Source organism: Ursus americanus, chromosome 5, assembly GCF_024610735.1.
Source record: "Ursus americanus isolate L20-20 chromosome 5, mUrsAme1.1.p, whole genome shotgun sequence".
NCBI lineage: Eukaryota > Metazoa > Chordata > Mammalia > Carnivora > Ursidae > Ursus > Ursus americanus.
The window spans coordinates 24,644,779-24,664,464 of NC_142131.1; the positions used below are offsets into that span (position 1 = coordinate 24,644,779).

General features: G+C 38.3%; 2 protein-coding genes across 6 annotated transcripts in view; both read right to left on the reverse strand.

Moving 5' to 3' along the window:
• The window catches only part of VCAN (versican), a 155,300-nt gene extending 138,169 nt beyond the window's left edge, over positions 1-17,131 (reverse strand). For all 4 annotated transcript variants that reach the window (XM_087862008.1, XM_045796330.2, XM_087862007.1 and 1 more), the window contains exon 1: positions 17,052-17,131. In XM_087862008.1, coding sequence (XP_087718134.1) covers positions 17,052-17,067 — 16 coding nt within the window. In that variant the 5' untranslated portion in view covers positions 17,068-17,131. The remainder of the gene's footprint in view (positions 1-17,051) is intronic.
• XRCC4 (X-ray repair cross complementing 4) overlaps positions 1-19,686 on the reverse strand; it is a 270,649-nt gene that overhangs the window by 1,875 nt on the left and 249,088 nt on the right. The window contains exon 9 of one of the 2 annotated variants that reach the window (XM_087862010.1): positions 17,087-17,145. The exons of the other annotated variant lie outside the window; for it this stretch is intronic. The gene's annotated coding sequence lies outside the window, so the exon portion shown is untranslated. Of the gene's footprint in view, positions 1-17,086; positions 17,146-19,686 lie in introns of those variants that run through there. 2 annotated transcript variants of the gene reach the window in all.

Consider the following 19,686-nt stretch of genomic DNA (forward strand, 5'->3'; position numbering starts at 1 on the left):
TAACATTTTTTCATAGATAAGTTAGTATCTTTTATTTTTTAATACCAAAATACTTTATTGAATGGAATGGTGCAAATGAAGGAAGAAAGCAGAGGTGGCTGTTTTGGTGAAGCTTCCAGAAAGTGCAGGCGACACATGTGAGTGCACGGTGTTATTCACCATGGGGAGCTGTTTCTGCTGGTTATGAGGAAGCCTGCCGGAGGCTTCACTCTCAGTGCCACTGTCTCCCAGGGTGTGCCTGTCAAACATATATACCGTGATGCCAGATTTTGGAACTCCTGTCTTGCATAAGTTTATTACACAGTCATCCATTTTTTAAACGGATTTTACCTGCTTATTTAGATCATGCGTCCCTAGGAAGTCAAACAAATGGGAGTCCTTTTCGTCAGTACATCACTTTATAGTCGTAGCAGTAACAGACTCACACACGACCTAGGTGGGCTGGACACATGCCATCTCGGTCAGCCTGCATTCCCATCATTAGGGGCAGCTTTACTGATATTCTGAAGCAAATCCGGCCACCTTTTTGGTTCTTCAGGCCTGGCAGTGGTTTGGGGGCACCTGCAGGGAGCGTGTGGTCATCATGCTGGTAACTGGGAAGAGCTGGTGGCTGCACGGTAGGGGAATGGCATTGTCTTTGTGGCAGTTTGAACATAGAATGTGCTAGTAAAGCAGAGGCCTGGCTCTGAGCGGCTGATCAGGAGCAAGCCTCAAGTTCTGGCCAAGCACAGCTATAGGAGGAAACTCTGGTCACACAGCATCGGCTCACTCACTATAATTTTTATGCAGGAGTTTCAATCGTCAAAAAACTATAATAGACTTCTGCTTCCAGCCATAATGGAGTCACAGGAACCAGATATATCCCTTTCTCTTAAACAACTAGAAAAACCTAACAAAAGATGTGAAAGAATAATTTTCAGACCTTGGACAAGAAAAATCACAGGACCATTATCTCAGAGAAGGGCAACGAGGTGGGGAGCTTATTGCCTGGAAGTAGTTTATAGGTCACAGCATGGAACAATGTGGAATGTAAAAAGCACGTGGGTTTCACTCAGTTGGGGAGACAGAGACATCAGAGTTTAGGAAAGCCAAGGAAGTTAGAATTCATGGGACAGAGTACCAAAGGAAGGAAATGCACAGAAAGAAACAAAGAGTGAGAGAGAGAGTGTGAGAGAGCAAACTCTCTAAACTATACAAGGATCCCCTTAAGTCTTGGGCTGAGTACTGATGTACACACCATGAAAGGAAAACAATCAAGACCTGGGAAAGAACCTCTACAAAGCAGTAAGCTAAACAACCACCAGAACTCACACGAGGCTGGGAACATTTCTAGTTTTTACCAGTTAAAGTAGAATGGTCTTGTAGTATACAGGGCCTTGGGTAGAGTCCTCTGAAGGGTATTGCCTTAGTCATGGGGCTACATTAGCCTTACACTAAAGGTTGCTCTAGTCATGCCCTAACAAAGCTTAAAAGCAAGATTAGAAAGGACTCAGCCAATTTCCAGTATCTTAACTGCAAGCCAGAAACATACTCCTTAAAGGAAAACAACAAAACCCAGCAGATAGTAATGCAAAATTCATAACATCTGTCCTCCAATCAAAAATCATGAAAAGAAGTAGGGAAATATGATCAATAACTAGGAGAAAGATTAATCACGGACACAAATACATATGTAATGGAGACGATAGGATCAACATATATACCAAGCCATTTAAAACAACGATTTTCAATATGCTTTCACATTCAACAAGGTGGAGGAAACATGAACATGAGGATAAGAGACAAAAAAGATAGAAAAATGCTCAACTAGCCTTCATAGAGAAGAAAACTAGAGTATTCAAAATAAAAAAAAAAATCATGGGTGGGATTAACGGCTGATTAGATACTGCAGAAGAAAATCTCAGGAAACTTGAAGTGACAGCAATAGGAATCATCCTAAAAGAAGCAGAGAGGGAGAGAACTAAAACTGATAAACCGAATCTCACTGAGCTGTAGGACAGTATCAACAGGTCTAATGCACATAGAATTACAGTCTCAGCAGAACAGGAGAAAAGAGAACAGAAAAAATGTTTTAAGCAATAAAGGTAACATTTTTCAAATGTGTTGAATACTAGAATGCCACAGATCAAAGAATCTAATTACCTCCCGGCAGAAAAAACAAGGAAAGCCCAAACAAGGCATCTCATAATCAAAACTGCTGAGAAGGTGAAAACCTTAAAAGAATCTAGAGTAAATGACATATGGCAGAAAAACAATGGAAATGATCACAGATTTATCAGCAGAAACCACAAATTCCATAAGGCAGCGACACTGCTCTAAAGTGCTAAAAGGAAAAAAAAAGATAGTTACAAATAGAGGTACGAAGATAAGCAGACTTCGTGTCAGACACTCTATAAGCCAGTAAACAGTGCAGCTATAGCTGTAAAGTCCTGAAAAACAGAACTATCAACACAGAGTTCTACATCTGGTGAAGATACATTTCAAAAAAGCAAGATTAAATAGACTGTTAACAGACAAATAAATGTTGAGAGCATTCATTATCAGTAGGTCTAAAACTATCAAATATGTTAAAGGAAATTCTTCAGAGAAGGAGAAGAAATCAAAATAAAATCTGGATCTGTACAAAGGAATGAGGACTGTCCAGAATGGTGAATATAAAATACATTTTTTCTCATTTTTTATATGTTAAGATAATTGAATGCTTAGAGCAAAAGTAATAGCAATATATTGTGGAGTTTTGAATATATATATATATATAGAAGTGAGAAAGATTTGCAACATACAGAAAAATGACAGAATGATCTGTTTGCAGAATATATGAGTAATTCCCATGAATTAATAAAGACAAAATTAACTTTCTCACAAAAGAGAAAACACAAATGGCCCAATGAACATTTGAAAAGATTCTCATGACAAATTAGAGAAATGCAGCTTGATATCACAATGAAATCCCACCTAAGATCCACCAACTGGCAAAAATTAGAAAGTTGGAGAACATTGGGAGTTGGTGACAATATATAGAAATAGAGACTCATTGTCTGCTGGTATAACTACAGTGGGGGGAAAATGCACTGTTTAGTAAAATTCTACTCCTATGTATAGTCTGTAGAGAAATTCTTGAGATCTATACAAGAATGTGCACCATGACAATCTTTGTAGTACTAAATACTTAGAAACCTAAATGTATGCTGAAACTGAATGGATAATTATAGTATAGTCTTACAATGATACAGTATACACCAGTAAAAAAAGCAATTTATAATTACATGCAACAATCTGAATAAATCACAGAAGCATAGCATTAAACAAAAATAGCAAGTCAAGTATTGCTTATCATTTATATGATACAATACCAAAAACAGGTCAAGCTAAATAAAATACTGTCTTTCCACTAGATCCTTCAATATATTTATCACAGCAATATTAAAGTCCCTGTCTGATATATCTTACACTTGGCTGTCTCCGCATCTGATTCTATTGACCATCTGATTCTTTTCTCCTCTTGACTGTGGCCCCAAGTTTTTTTAACCACTTGGCATAGCCCAAACTTTTTTATCGTGTGCCCAGTATTGTGCATACAAGAACAGTGGAAACTGAAGAAATATTTACCTCTAAAAAAGGCATGCCCTATTTCTATCATACCACCAGTATAAAGACTGAGTCAATCTACTCTACAGATTAGTTGGGTCCTGGCTTTGTTACAGCTTTAGTTATTTGGTTCACCCCCGGACTCAACTGATTTGATGGAGAAATCAGGACCTTCTCTTCAACAGGACTTGAGATCTTTGCACTCGATAGCCTAGCGGCCAGCTCTTTGAATGTGGGATGTATCTTTTTGCTTTACAGCTTGTGAAATCCCCAGTTCTGGGGATTCTAAAGAGTTCCCTTTGCTCACTAGGGCTGTTATTGGCCTTCTGTATCCCAGGAAATTTCAGCCTTAGCCTTGGGAGGGCCAAGATGATGCATTCAGTGCAGGCCTTAAAAGTCTTGAAGAAGAGATTGCACTCTCTTGCCCTGCTTGAAGCCTTCAGCAAGCACTACCTTGCTCTCAAGGAAGGCCTGGAGATCGAGATCCTTGGAGGCATTTCTCCTCATTCTCTTGCCCTGATTCCAGCCTTCAGTGTTTTACCCCACCACTCACGGAAGCCTGTGGGAATGAGGTGGTGGGTAGGCAGAGGGAGGCTTGCTCGGGGTCTGGACTCCTGGAGATCCTAATCTGTCCCACCAGCTCACATGCAGCTTCTAAAAGGTTGTTGAAAGTTTGGCTGTTTTTGTGTCACTGTGTTCAGGGACAGACCTCTCCCTCTGTGAGTGATACATTAAAGTAGCCACGGATCTCTTCTTTCCTGGGAATGGTAATTACTTTCTGGATTTTAGTTCATTTAGCTTTCTTACATCTTTAGTACTCTGATTAGTTTTAAATACCAAAATTGTATAAGTTATCTGGACTGTTCTTGTTGTTAGAAATGACAAACTTGTGACTTACTAAATTATAAGTGGAAGCAAAAGAGGAAATTTGAGTTGTAAAAAAAGGATTCACAAACAGGTCCTTTAAAAAAATTGTATTTTTTTTTTTTTTACCAAATTGAAAAGTATTGCATATTCATTATTAAAGCTCAAATTATATGAAAATTACAAAAATCTCAGATACATAAATACTGAAAGTCTCTTAGTCCCAGACTAATCACAGGTAAGAGTGTGGTAGTATTATTCTAAATAGCAAACAAATATTTGTAATCTCAAAAACAGTCTGATTCGCCAAAACTGATTTTAAACACAACTGTGTATGTTGCTTGAGCTGGGTTCACACTATTCATTTCTACATGTAATTAGGATAGATGGTATCTCCAAATAAAATTACTGTCCTGAAAATTTATGAACAGCATGCAACAACTTTCCCCTTCTCTTTTCTCAGCAAGTCTTGACCCTAGCCTAATCTTATGATAAGAAAATTTCATTGTAGCAAAATAACCTTAGCTACATTTTGACTGAAGATCTACACAGATCACAGAAAAACAGGTTAGCTGAATGAAACTGTCATCAAATTAACATGTATGCTTGATGGATGCTGTATTGAGAGAATCTCTAGAAGTTAATACCATTGGGCTGTTTTGTCAATGCAGTGATTGGCATGTATTTTTTAGTCAGAGTTCTCTAGAGAAATAAAACCAATAGGAAATACATGTGTAGGAATTGGCTTACGTTGCTCTGGAGGTCAGTAAGTCACACGATTTGCTACCTGTAAGCTAGAGACCCAGGAAAAGAGGTGGTGTAGTTTGAAGGCCTGAGCAACAGGGGAGCTGATAATGTGAATCCCCATGGAGGCCAAAGGGCTGAGAAGAACAGCAAGAAGGGGGGTTGCTGGTGCAAGTCCCGGAGTCCAAAGGCCATAGAACCAAGAGCTCCAATGTCCTAGGACAGGAGACAATGGATGTCCCAGCACAAGAAGAGAGAGAATTTGCCCTTCTGCCTTTTTGTTCTACTCAGGTCCTAAAAGGATTGGATGATGCCTAACCACACCAGTGAGGGTGGATCTTCTTTATTTAGCCTAGTGATTCAAATGCTAATCTCTTCCAGAAACACCCTCACAGACACACCTCAAAATGTTTACCAGCTATTTGGGCAAGCATTAGTTAGCCCAGTCAAAATGACACATAAAATTAACCATCACAGAGCATGACTGCCACTGAGAAAAGAGAGAGCCATTCAATTACCTGAAAAAATTGTGGATATAAAAATATCACCTTTGCTTTGTTCATTTTTGTTGATAACTTGAACACTAGGTTTATGAACCTATTTAAAGATAACATTTTTTTTTTCCTGAGGAATTCAAATGAATAAAAAGTTTAGTATATTTCAGGAACTCTAAGAAAAATTAGAAACACTCAATACTTGAGATTAAAAAGGATACTTTGTGGCTGTGTGATGGTGTGTCCCAAAAGTTACAAAGGCACACTGTTTTTCTTAAAGAAGAAGTGTAGCCCCAATAGACCATCTCAGTTTATGTCTATTTCATTGCTTATTCTACTGAATTGTATGGCAAACCTTTACAGCTTAAGTTACTCAATCACTCAACAAACATGTATAGACCACCTGCTACATGCTAGGTGCTGTGCTAAGTGCTTTGGTGTTAGGATAGGAAAGTGAGCAAAATCAAATACAATTCTTGCCCTTGTGTTGTTTATACACTGCTTGGGAAGACAGATACTGTTCTAGTAATCACAATAAATAATGTAAAATTACAAGTGGAGATAAGTGCTCTCCTTCTAAGGAATGTGTTTTATAAAAGCATGTAACAGGAGAATCTGACCTAGACTGAGGCAGTCAGAAAGGGCTTCTTTGAATCTGAGATCTACAGCATGAATGGGGGTTAACTAAACGAGTGGAAGAGATCTGGTTTAGATGAAGTGAACAGCGTGTGCAAAGGCCACATGCTAAGTATTGTTTTAGGGACTCCAGACTAGTATAGCTAAGAGGCAGAAATTAGAAGATGATGGTTTGAGATGGGGCAGAAAGGCATGCAGAGGTTTGACCATGTAGAGCTTTAAGAGACTGAAATGTTCAAGTCTTTATCGTAAGAGAAACAAGAAACAATTAGAGGGAATCTGGGGAGGGATGGAAGGAAGCTGGAGAGTGACTTACCTAGAATAACATTTTGAAAATATCACACTATTTTCAATACGGGGAAAGTCTAGAAGGCACCAGCATGAATATAGGAAGACCAGCTAGTAGATTTTGCCAGTAGACTTGGTGGGAGGAACAGTCTTCATACTAAAGTCTTGTGAGTAAAGAATGAGAGAAATGAGCTATGATTTGAGATATTCCTTAAGAGGTAAAATTGATAGAACTTGGTAACAGTTTTGAATTGGGGGAGGTAAGGAAGAAGGAAACATCAAGGATCACTTTCAGAATGTGACTGGATGGTGAGGCCTGTACGAATCCTTAGCAGAAGATCATGAATTTAGGGGCGCCTGGGTGGCACAGCGGTTAAGCGTCTGCCTTCGGCTCAGGGCGTGATCCCGGCGTTATGGGATCGAGCCCCCCATCAGGCTCCTCCGCTATGAGCCTGCTTCTTCCTCTCCCACTCCCCCTGCTTGTGTTCTCTCTCTCGCTGGCTGTCTCTATCTCTGTCGAATAAATAAATAAATAAATAAAAAATCTTAAAAAAAAAAAAGATCATGAATTTAATCTCAGATATTTTAACTATGTTAAGTTTTTTAAGTGAGTTATCAAATAAGCAATTGTATTTATAGGTCTGGAGTTTAGAAGGAATGTTCAGACTAAATGTATAGTAGTAACATAGATATCTAAAGTATGATGATGGAAGAAGTTAGGGGGAAAATTATAGAGTGAATAGAGAAAGAAACAGAACAAAGTAAGACAAAACTATGGCATATTTAGTTTTCCAAAAGTGCAATGTGTCTCCCTCCTGACGTGATGCCCTGAGAAGGACACAACATCACTTCTGTGAAATATCTCCCCACAAAGGTTTACCTGATTCTAATCATAAGGAAACATGAGACAATCAAAATTAAGGAACATTCTACAAAATAATGATATTTTTTGAAGAGTCAAGGTCAAGAAAATGAAAAGAAGCCTGAAGGATTGTTCCAGATTAAATGAGTCTAAAGAGACATAACAACTAAATGCAATGAATGATGCCAAATTGGATCCTGGAGCTCTGTAATGGTACAAGGAAAACTGTTAGGTGATAAAGCGTCTTGGCACAAATAGACAATCATTTACCACTTGATTATATATGACAGAAAGGCAGGAACCATGTCAGACTTATTCATTACTATACACTCTGTGAAGAGTGGCCAAAATGCTTCACATACGTAAGTACTTAAGAAATATTTTCTAAAATAAGGAATACATGAATAAATAGGGTATTCTTGGTGGATTTTTCGATCTATTAGTTGCCATTCTCATTTTCTGAATTTGATTGGTTTATCAGCTAGTTGCCATTTCCATTTGCTGAACTTCTTGGTTCCTACAGAATTGTAAGTGGAGAGAGGGTGTATTGACGTTGCTAATCCTCTTACTGTCCCCTGCTTCCTTCCTCTCCCCTAATGACTAAGCAATGACTTTCATGCCCATAGTCACCCTATGGACATACTCACAAGATTGAGAAATTCAATACAGCTCACAACCAGGAGAAAGGGCACTATCTCAGAAAGAGCGGAGTTTCTTCCATTGAGCCACCAGAGCTACCATCACTCCAAATCCCAAAAGGCTTTCATAACCTTAACCTGGAGGACTGCATCATCATTTTTTGTTAAAATAAGCTAGTTGGTACCTGATAACAACTACTGTGTCCTCTAGATAGTGGGACCATTTTGATTAATCTGAGTATCCCTACCAGCACCGAACACAAGTATCTTACACATGAGGAATCTTGATTATAAACACACACACACAGAGAATACATTTGCTGTCCATGCACCGCACTTCACAATAAAGACATTAATTGATCTCGTAAGCTTCCTATTAGCAAAACAGAAGGTGGTTGGGGTTGATTAGTAGAAACCTCCACTATGTTTTATTTAATTGTGCTACAGTAAAGGGGTCTGTATCACCAACCGAACAGACAATTTATGCTTCATTAAATTCTCCTCTCATTTTTGCACTTCAGGTACTTCAATTAGATGGCAGCTCTGGTTTGAATGGCTCATTCAAGCGTGACAAGATGCCAGCGAGTATCTGGAGGAGCAACAGAATTAAGAGCACCCTTTACATCTGGAAGACACTACCTCTCACTTCGTATAATGCTCAATTGAACCCTGTGGCTCATAAATATTCATAAGTGTGAAACAAATCTTGGATAAATGAACAGACATCACAGAATTCCTTGATGGGAGGCTCAACTAATTCTTCAAAATTAGAAATTTATTTTTACAGAAGTGAAATGTTTGCCTCATCTGGCACAGTTGGGGACTAAGTGGCTTAGAGATCTATTTATTTTTAATTACAGTATGCATAGAATATTAACCCTTTGGTGATTAACTATGACCCACCAAAATGTACAGCTTGAAAGATGTAAAGCTTAAGACTTTTCATTTTCTGAAATCGAATACTCTATATTTGAATATTTTCTTTGGAATAAGTTTAATTTCATGCCAAATATGAGTTATGTTTTTATATTTATATGTATATATGTATATACACACACATATATACACATACTTAAATTTATACAAATAAGGGGAAGGTTTAAATATGTGGGGATGCTTTTATGTAAGCTCCTTTACCATTATCATAACTTCATAGAGAATCAGATAACCTGTAATTTCATTGGTGAAAAGCTGAGAATCTTAATTTTTTTTCCTTTGAAGATAATTAAGTACTAAAAACACTACAGCCTCCTTTTAAAGTATTTACAGTATTTTTAAGTTGCTTATTTTCACAAGCCAACAAAGTCATATAAGATAATTCTTCCAACTCTTATCATTTCAGTGGACATAATCATTAACCAAAATGTAGCCTCGATGACTGGACGTTCGTACTCCTTAAAAAGAAAGTTCCCATTTTCTCTGGGGTTTCTTCACGACTTTGCATATTGTGTGATTAAATACCTTCCCCAATTTATTCTCTAACTTGCTGACATCCAGATTCCTTGGAAATTGAGCCAGTAGCTATGGCACTCTTTGTTCTTATATTTTATCTTTCAAGGAAACTAGGAGCTTTAAAAAGCAGTTGAATCACATTTCTTGGTAGTACAGGTTAATTCCAAAGAAGCTCAGTGGAAATATGGAGACTTTCAGAGAAAAGATGGAAAAACACAGAGAAGCCAACTGAGATGGATATCAGTGATGCTCAGGACTTGAACTCTAGCTGATGGATTCAGCAAGCAACCTTAAACTTAATTTTCCTCTATGGAGAGGAAAACATTTTAATTTTTTTTAAAGATTTAATTTATTTACTTGAGAGAGAGAGTGTGGGAGAGAGCTAGAGCACAAGCAGGGAGGAGGGGAAGAGGGAGAAGCAGACTCCCTGCCAAGCAGGGAGCCTGATGTGGGACTTGATCCCAGGACCCTGAGATCAGGACCTGAGCCAAAAGCAAATGCTTAACCGACTGAGCCACCCAGGCTTTCAAAACATTTTTTTTTTTTTAATTAGTTCATGTACTATCTCTCACGCATGAAGCCACTGAACTGCAGGTTTGGTTTCACCAGATTTCCTCTGGCTCACGGGAGCCACTGCTCTCCCCCTTCCTGCTCCACACATACTTTCCCCAAACATTCTTTATTAAAAAAAAAAAGAAAAGAAAAAGAAAAAGAAAAGCAAAGAAAGCCTCTGCTCTTCATTTTTGCTTTGCCTCCCACACATTGCTGTTAACCATTCCCAAACATAGATGGAAGACAGGCTTAGAATCTTCAACTGGTGCTTTTTTATAAGATCTCTTCTCTTTAAATACTGTGATTCATTCTTCTGAAGAAAAATTGTCCCTTTTTGAGGTTTTTCCTCTCACCAGTAATTGGTTATTTTTAAAACTTGCCATTTTGGCAGTACTACTCTCCAATGATAAAGTCCACGTTGATGGAACGGCCAAGTGTACAGTCAGAAAAACTCACAATTTATATTTCTCTCATGTGCCTTCTCCTAAGTAGAGAAAAAAGGGTCAAAGATGTAAAGAAACAGAAAGCAAACCCACCAATAATCTCTGACTGAAGGAAGGAAGCGGACATGAAGAGGAATAAAACAATTTCTTCAGTTCTTTATCATGCACAATTTCCTTGCTTTGCCACTGAGCCAAGAAAGGTGTGGCCAGCATGCTCTCAGGTGCGGGATTATTCAGACTACGGTTTGGCCTTATGCACGTAGGCATGCAATAAGGACACTAAAAATTCAAAATGCTTCTTGAAAATCAAGAAGAGGGATGCCTGGGTGGCTCAGCTGGTTAAGCGTCTGCCTTTGGCTCAGGTCATGATCCCAGAGTCCTGGGATCGAGCCCCACATCAGGCTCCTTGCTCAGTGGGGAGCCTGCTTCTCCCTCTGCCTGCCACTTCCCCTGCTTGTGCTCTCTCTCTCTGACAAATAAATAAGTAAATAAATCTTTTTTAAAAAAGAAAAGAAAGTCAAGAAGATTGTTCTTCACCATGTGTGTGTATGTGTGGCAAGAGTGGCCATCCCTTTGTCACAAGAGCAACTTTTTCCAACATGAGATCATATAAAAATTTACCTGGCATCATTTCAGATTAATATAAGACTTTTACTTAAAAAAGAAAAATGTTAATATAGAGGAAGAAGGACATGATTGAGAGATTATCCAGAAACTAAAAATTTACAAGAACCTCACACTTTGGATCTGTCACTATTAAGCTCACCTGCCTTTATAAAATAAGTTATGTTTCCTTAGAACCAACTGTAGGTTTCCTTCTACTACTACCATTTTTCACTAGATAGAAAGATCTATATAGAGATATCCATTATAGGTTGATATAAGTGGAATTCAATATAGGATAAGAATTCTATATATATGTAATATATATCTCCATATAACAATATATGCTATAGAGATATCTACACAACTGTATCTATATATATCTAGAGAGAGGAGGGAATCAGTAAACCAAGTTTCACAGGATATGGATACTAACTAATTTATTCTTGAACTAGCTTCCTATACACATATATGTGTGTGAGCACATACATGTACCCTGTATTAGTGCCGTTGTTCACGAAATGTTTTTGGATTTCCTTCTTGCAGGCAGAAGGTGGGACAGCACTTCTCCGCACCTTTGAAGTAAGATGAGGCCATGTGACTTGCTAAGCCAGCAGTGGTATGTTTCACACCCAGGTGGAAATTCTGAGAGCCAGAGCTCATCTCCTCGCATTCCCTTTCTGTTACCGTAGTGACCATGGAGGCACATAGTGACATGAAGTCTGTCAGCCTGGGCTCCTGAGTGACCTGGATGAGCACACACTCCTGACAGCCTGTGCCGGGCATGTGGGATCGCCCAGGAAAGACATTTCTGCTGGCAAAACCCTGAGATATGGAGTTGGTTATCACAACATAATCTAGTCCAGGAGTCGGTATAATTTTTTCTACAAAAGGCCAGACAGTAAATATTCCTATTCTTATTTTTTTAACAAACTTTTAAAAAATTCTTAATTTCCAGACTGTATAAAAAGAAGCTGCAGACCAGATTTGGCTTGTGGGCCTTAGTTTTCCAATGCCTGACCTAGCCTATTGAGTGTAAAAGGCATTTATCTTCTCTCTGCATCACTTTCTTCAGCTGCGAAATAGAATACAACCGTCCTAACTATCCTCTCAGAGTTTCCCCGAGAGTGAAAAAAGAAATGGACATGAAATTATTTAGAAAAAAGGTAATGTTATATGCTGTGCAAAGTGTTATTATTTCAACTTAAACAATGATACAAAGCAATACCCAAACAAAGACGGTTAAAAAGAAACAAATTTATACGCAACTAATGAATCATCGAACTTTACATCAGAAACCGGGGATGTAGTGTATGGTGACTAACATAATATAATAAAAAAACATTAAAAAAAAAAAGAAACAAATTTTCTACATTGAATTCTATTTATTCATGAAGATACCCTATTTCATTTCGTTTTGTTTTGTTTTGAGATATCCTATTTCAAATGAAGCTCTGCTATGCCATAGCCCAACACTTACCAAGGTGCCCTTTGTAGACCACTGGTCCTTTAAGATGCCACACACACACACACACACACACACACACACACACGTTAAGTTCTTTGGATGAATAAGTTTAGGCAATTCTACGTACTCTTTAACATGATATCTATCAATATCCAGTGGAATCTCTCTTCAACCCAAGACACTTTGGGCAGCCCTGCATTGCCTCTTCCTTCGTACTAAGCTCCTTGAAGTTAATTCACTGCTAGCTTAACTAGTCAAAGTCAACTCATCCTACTCCCCCAAGTTCTGCATTTATGACCCAGCTCTTGGTTTACAACATCTCCGCACAACACGCATGGCACGCACAACGCGCATGGCAACAACAGCAGTTGCTGACAATGGTAAAAATTAATTTCATGCTAAGGTGTGAAGCTGCAACAAATGCAAGTTCCCTTTGCTTTAAAAAGAAACACTCAGGAAATAGCACTGTATGAGAAAGGCAGAGGAAATACTGTTGGTTATTTGAGTTTTTACCTTTCTAGACCAAGTGGTCCATAAGAATCAAGAGAATTTGCAGTAGCACTCTATAAAGAATTTCAGGCTTTCAAGCAACAAATAGAGCCCTACAGAGACCTGGTCATCTGTGAGTGACATTATGTTATATTGGACGGCTTCCCTCCCATGTGTGATAATCATCTTGATTTGCTATGTTATCCAAACCTAATTCAGTATGCACCCCTAGAATGAGGAACAAATGTTTGCCATTCAGAACTGCATTACAATGGTTTAAATCAGCAAATCCAAGAAAGGGGGAATCATGAGACAATAAAGAAATTAAGAGCTAAATTAAATATGCTTCAGATATATACCTATATATTTATATTACGTATTTTTCCCATATACATCTATACATAATTTTATTATGTGCCTGGAAAGAAACTTGAGAAAAGTGTTAACTATGCCAGAATAGATATCTCTACTTCAATTCACATGGAATTATAGAATGTTATACTCATAATTTTGGGGATTTTCCACAAGATATAATAGGGGAAAAAAGTCACAGAGTATCTTTAAGGTGCGATGTAACGGTCTATCCCATGAACAGAAACTGCCTCCAACTGAAATGTTCTGGAGTTCTTCATGCATCCCCATCCTTTCCGCTCTGAATCACCTAAATCAGTGTCAGAGTAACAGCACCACTGGAAACTAGAGTCATCATACATCCAGGTTCTTTCCCTTTTTCCTCTGTTGCACACAACCTTAACTTCATCCCAAGTCTCTCTACGCAGTGGGAGTGAAAGTAGCTCCTATCAACCATTCAGCTAAATCTCTCCATTGAATCTGACTGGGCCAATTTAGGTTATGTATTTGTGAGCAAATGACAGCCAGGGGAATGTTGTATTCTGATTGGCTTAAACACTGGTCCTCAAGCAACGCTGGCAAGGAAGGTGGGATTATTGTAATTGGCTTAATTGAATCAGAAGCTGCTTCTAGAATTAGGGTCACCTCCGAAACCATATGGCTGCTGCATGTTAGGGGGTCAACCATAATATCGCTGTAACCAGCTTTTTCTGGAAGACCTATAGAGGTCTTTTAAAATAATCAGATACATGTCACCTTCAAAAATCAACCCACTCAATTTAGAGTCAGAAATTTATAACGTAAAAAATTATCTTCTCTTGCTTGCTTTCTCTAAACTAATCATGCAAATTAGCCCAGACCATGCAAAGGGAAAGAAATTTAGCTTATTTTGAGAGAAACCAAGGCTTAGAAAAGGAGGTGTTTGTTTGTTTCCTGGTTAGGAATTATATACCAGTACTGTATCCCAAAACACGGGTCTTCACCACCCACGGATGTGCCATAAGTTTGATGTTGATAAATATAAAAAGCTCTGGCTATGTAAGTTTTAGTCACATGATATTTTAGGGTAAAAATCTGATGTTTGAGTCCTGGTTATTGCACTTCCTGGTGACCCACAGCAAGTCACTTGACTGTTCTGTGGCTCAATTTCCTGCAGTGTAAAACGGATAAAAATAGCACCTAGTTTATAGGGCTGATATGAGGATTTAATGACTTATTATGTGTCAAGGGTTTATTACAGGGCAGGATGTGGAAACAGAATTATTGGCAGTTATCATATTACTATCAGTATTTTTGTCTTCTGTTTCAAGATGGTGAGCTGTCTTTTGGAGACATTTGAAGCTAGACAAGAAGAGAAGTGGAGACACTTTTTAAATGTATTTTCAATATTATTATTAAGAGTTTGCTTTTAACTAAACTAAACTGCATTTTTGATAATTGTGAGAAACACAAATCTGGGAAGACATATTTCAGGCAAAATGATGAAAATTCAGCACCTCATTTTGTATGCACCACGTGGCTATAAAGCTCCTCAGGACATATTCATGCTGAGTCCCAAAGTATAAGAAAGAATCCAGCTTGTTTTAAATAGCATTTGGGTGCAATTTTAATTGCCAGTTGTTCATGAATTTAACTTGAGTCTGAAAGTACAAGCTTATCTAAAAAAAAAAAAGCCTCTATTATAAAATAACTATGTTTAAGTGATTGTTATCTTTGGAATATCCTTTTAATTCCAGTAGTTTTGAAAGACTATGAGTGGTTTATGCTGTTCACCAATAATATGATTCCAAATGTTATTTTTAAAATTGTTAAAATAATACTTAATCCAATTAATGATCTAATAATAAAACAAGTAGGACATTAACACAGGCTACTTTGTATGGTGTGCTAGAAGGTTGAGTGAATGAGGCCAAAGTTACAGATTCTATTTATGATACGGTCTAGTCTGAAAAGCTCTGTTTTATAACCGGTGCACTTCCAGGCAGTCCCCTAGGATGGCGGGCTTTGAGGACAAAAGAGAGACTAGGCAAAGGTGGAAGGGGTACAGCCTGCATGCATACACTGTTAGAAAAAAATCCAGAGCTGGGTCTTATAGATGGTAGTCAGTGGCATTATGAGTAATAATAATTCTAACGACAGCCGCTTACTGAGTATTTATACATCGAGGGTATAAATACATGCTAGATGAGTTGGCAGATGTTTTACAAAGTTAATTTCATTTGACTTAATCTTTGCAACGACACAACGAAGGAGGTTTCACCACTCTCTTTTCAAAGATGAAGAACACAAAGCTTAGAGAGGTAAGGGGCCTTGCTCAAAATGACACAGCTGATCACTGGTAGAGTCATCGCACTGCATACAGGAAATGCTCTTCTTCGAAGAAAGGTGCTTGAGGCCAGCACCTGAGAGCAGGTGCTGGGGCTGCTGAGCTTCCTGAGCATTAATGTTGGCTTTCCAATATTTTTTGAGCTATACTCTATAGTTGCTGTTTTCCCAACAGCTGCATCAATAGAAAAAAAAAATCTAGAAGTGTGAAGAATATCTTTCTTCTGATTTTTTCCTTGGAGGAGGAAGACTGGATAATGATGGTGATTTTGATAAAATAATAATAGGTATTAGTGAATACTTACCACGGGCCAAAGCTGTTTTAGCACATTTAATCCTCCCCACAACCTCAAGTGTAAGATAGATATCATTTTATTCTCACTCTACAGATGAAGCAAATGAGGATAAAAAAGCAAAGTAATTTCCTTTAAGATCACACAACTACCAAAAGGAAGAGCGGGGACTTAAGTAACCTCCATAGAAGGTGAAAGTCCATGCTCCAGGACATAGTGACAAAAATAAACAGCAAATAAACATTTACATAATTTGGTGGATTTGTGATAAAAATTGCACCCAACTTTCTATTACTCCATCTAAATTTATCCTCCCCAATTTAGCTCTCAATGATTTATCAGTTATTTCATGGCAAAGCACATTATGCCTGTAATGAAAGCCGCTGGTAGAAACACACTTATTTCCTGGGAGACAAAGATGCAGGGAATGGAATGTACAAGATCCTCACACATTCTGAATGGGATGCAGATTCTTATTTAACTTCTTTTTCATCTAATTGGTGAAAAGTCATAATTGTGCTGACACTTCCCTAAGGTAGCTATGATGTGTATAAAATGCTCAAATTTACTTACAGCATGTGTGCATTCAGCCATAAAAACAAAATGGAGAACAATTCAAATTAAATTTCATCATTTGTTCAAATACATGTCTCTTTGGTCACACCTTCTTAATGAATGGTAGCAGACAAGCGACACAGCTAATAAGTTATTTTAATAGGGTGATGTAACGGCGTGTGAACTGTTACCTCCTGGGAGAGTAAGTGACAGATTCCAGTTCTCATTACTGTGTAGATTAGTCTCAGAGAATTCATTAGTGCCCAATGTGGCAGCTCTGCTGAGTGCCCTTAATTTGGAAAAAGAGACAGGAGGCCTGTGTGTCCAAGAAACTCTAAAGACAGATGAGCTGAAAATGAAGGCTTTTAGGGCAAAGGACTCTCTTGAGAAGATGGCAATTACTCACCTAGCTTTCCAGGCATCGGTGACAGCTCTCTTCTCTTCAGTCTGTGTCAGTACACACACTAGGAACAACAGCAGACTCCTGGATATCCCCTCACCTATGGGGAGGCAGGTTTAATGCAGAATGTTTCAAAGGCACCATACATCTAGATGACTTATCTCCATTATAAACGGCTTTTTTATTTTACAGAATGACAGTGAGCAGAAGTAGCATAGAAAAATGCGATCAATCAGTAATCCTATTTTATTGTTAGGTAATATTTTTAATCCTCTCCACCAAACCACCAAGCAAGCTTGGTGTGGACTGATTTAAAAATCCACTATGTGGGGGTGCCTGGGTGGCATAGCGGTTAAGTGTCTGCCTTCGGCTCAGGGCGTGATCCCGGCGTTATGGGATCGAGCCCCACATCAGGCTCCTCCACTGTGAGCCTGCTTCTTCCTCTCCCACTCCCTGCTGTGTTCCCTCTCTCGCTGGCTGTCTCTATCTCTGTTGAATAAATAAATTAAAAAATCTTAAAAAAAAAAATCCACTATGTGCTATTTCTGCCACATGCTGGTAAAGATGTTATAAAGATATTTGAACTAGCTCCATAACAAACACCAAGTCCTGACTTCTGGACAATTAAAGGTGCCAATGTAGGACCGTTCATATTAAAAAGCTTTCTAACTTTTTTTTGACTGAAATCCTAGTAAGAAATATGTGTTACATATAACCAGTGCCCATATACTAATAGGTATTTACATGGGTGAAGTTAATGTTTCAGGACATGTGATGCACTCTTGTCTGTACTGTCCTATTTTAACCTCTTCATTTAGTTTATACAATTGTATTGTAGGCTATTCTGTCTTTTCAAATGTTGGTTTTTAAAAATGTCAATTCTGGGGCGCCTGGGTGGCACAGCGGTTAAGCGTCTGCCTTCGGCTCAGGGCGTGATCCTGGCGTTATGGGATCGAGCCCCACATCAGGCTCCTCCGCTATGAGCCTGCTTCTTCCTCTCCCACTCCCCCTGCTTGTGTTCCGTATCTCGCTGGCTATCTCTCTCTCTGTCGAATAAATAAAATCTTTAAAAAAAATACATAAATAAAATAAAAATGTCAATTCTTTTTAAAAACTGATTTTACCACTTACTAATAAGCCAAGATCTATAGTTTGAAAAACTGTATGAAAGAACCAAGGTCTCAAGATAAAGCCCTTTACATATTAATTTTTGTAAGAATTACAATTCATTTATGAGTACTTACGATAGGCCATGCACTCTGCCATTATTTCACAAAATTTCTAACTTACTCTCCACAACAAAGATAGATATTATTCTACTTTTCAGATGAAGAGAATCAAGCTTACAGCAGTAAAGAAAGTTGCTCCTGGGCCCACAGCTGGTAAGTGGCAGAGCTACCATCCTGGCACATAGTAAGCACACAATAAGCACTGGACGGACGGACGGATGGACGGAGAGATAGATGGATGGATGGATGGATGGATGGATGGATGGATGGATGGATGGACAGATGGATGGATGGATAAAGGATGGGTTGAAAACGAGGCACAAGCCTATTGACCTTGGACTACTGGATGTACTGACAACTAATCCTATTGCAGCATTCCTTTCTGGACCACAGTCTAACACTATGGTTTTCAAAGACCTCAAGACAAAAATAAGAGTTTTCATCTGAAAATGCTATAGTTCTTTCTTTTTTCAGAAGGGTGAGAGTAATCATAATAATTATAATGATTGTGGCTAATACTTATTGCTGACTTAGTGTGTGCCAAGACTACTCTTAAGCTTTTTTGCATGTATCAATAAAAAATAATAGTAGCCAGCCCAGAAAGAGTGTTATGAGGATTACATTCATCTAATACTTTCATCAACCCTATGGGACAGGTATAGTTATCATCTGTTTGTAGTTGGACAGACTGCGGCACAAAAAGGTTAAGTGACTTGCCTAAGGACACACAGCTAATAAAACCTAAGACATCTGCCTCAGAGCCTAAACTCTTAACCTTTACTCCTGATTGTAATCATTAGAGATCAGCCAAATTCTTCTTGTATCACTAAATCAAGGCTGACTGCTTCCAAAGAAAGCACAGTAAAAAGTGCTAAATGCTTTGCTGGAGTGAGTCATTCAGGATAAGCCATTTAGCCCTCCTAAGCATGCTCCTGGGTTCTTAACTTTAGAGCATTTGTCTGAGGGTTTGGATATATTGCCTATATTACCCAACACAAATATTGACGATTATGATTCCAGACTATCTTGTATTTTCATGTCTCAGTATTTTATCGTTAGTGTTAAAACATACCTTTTAAGAAATTAGTCATGATTTTTTAAATAAAGTCAAATTATGAACTATTTGCATAGTTAACAGCAATTCATTCTGCTAAGACAATGTTGGGGAGACAAAGAAATTCATTCTCAGGTATAATCACGAGTACCTTAGGGCTGGGGAGAACTGTGGTGGGGACATTTCCTTGACAGAGTTCGAGGGATTAACAGCAGAGCTTGAAGAGGAAGCCAATTTAAAGCAAGGAGACAGGTTTACCTGCAGATCCCATGAGGAAGCAAAAGAACATAGCAAAGAAGGTTGGTGAGAAGACAGGTGAGTAATGCAGAATCCTACAAACTAATTTGTAAAGAGACTT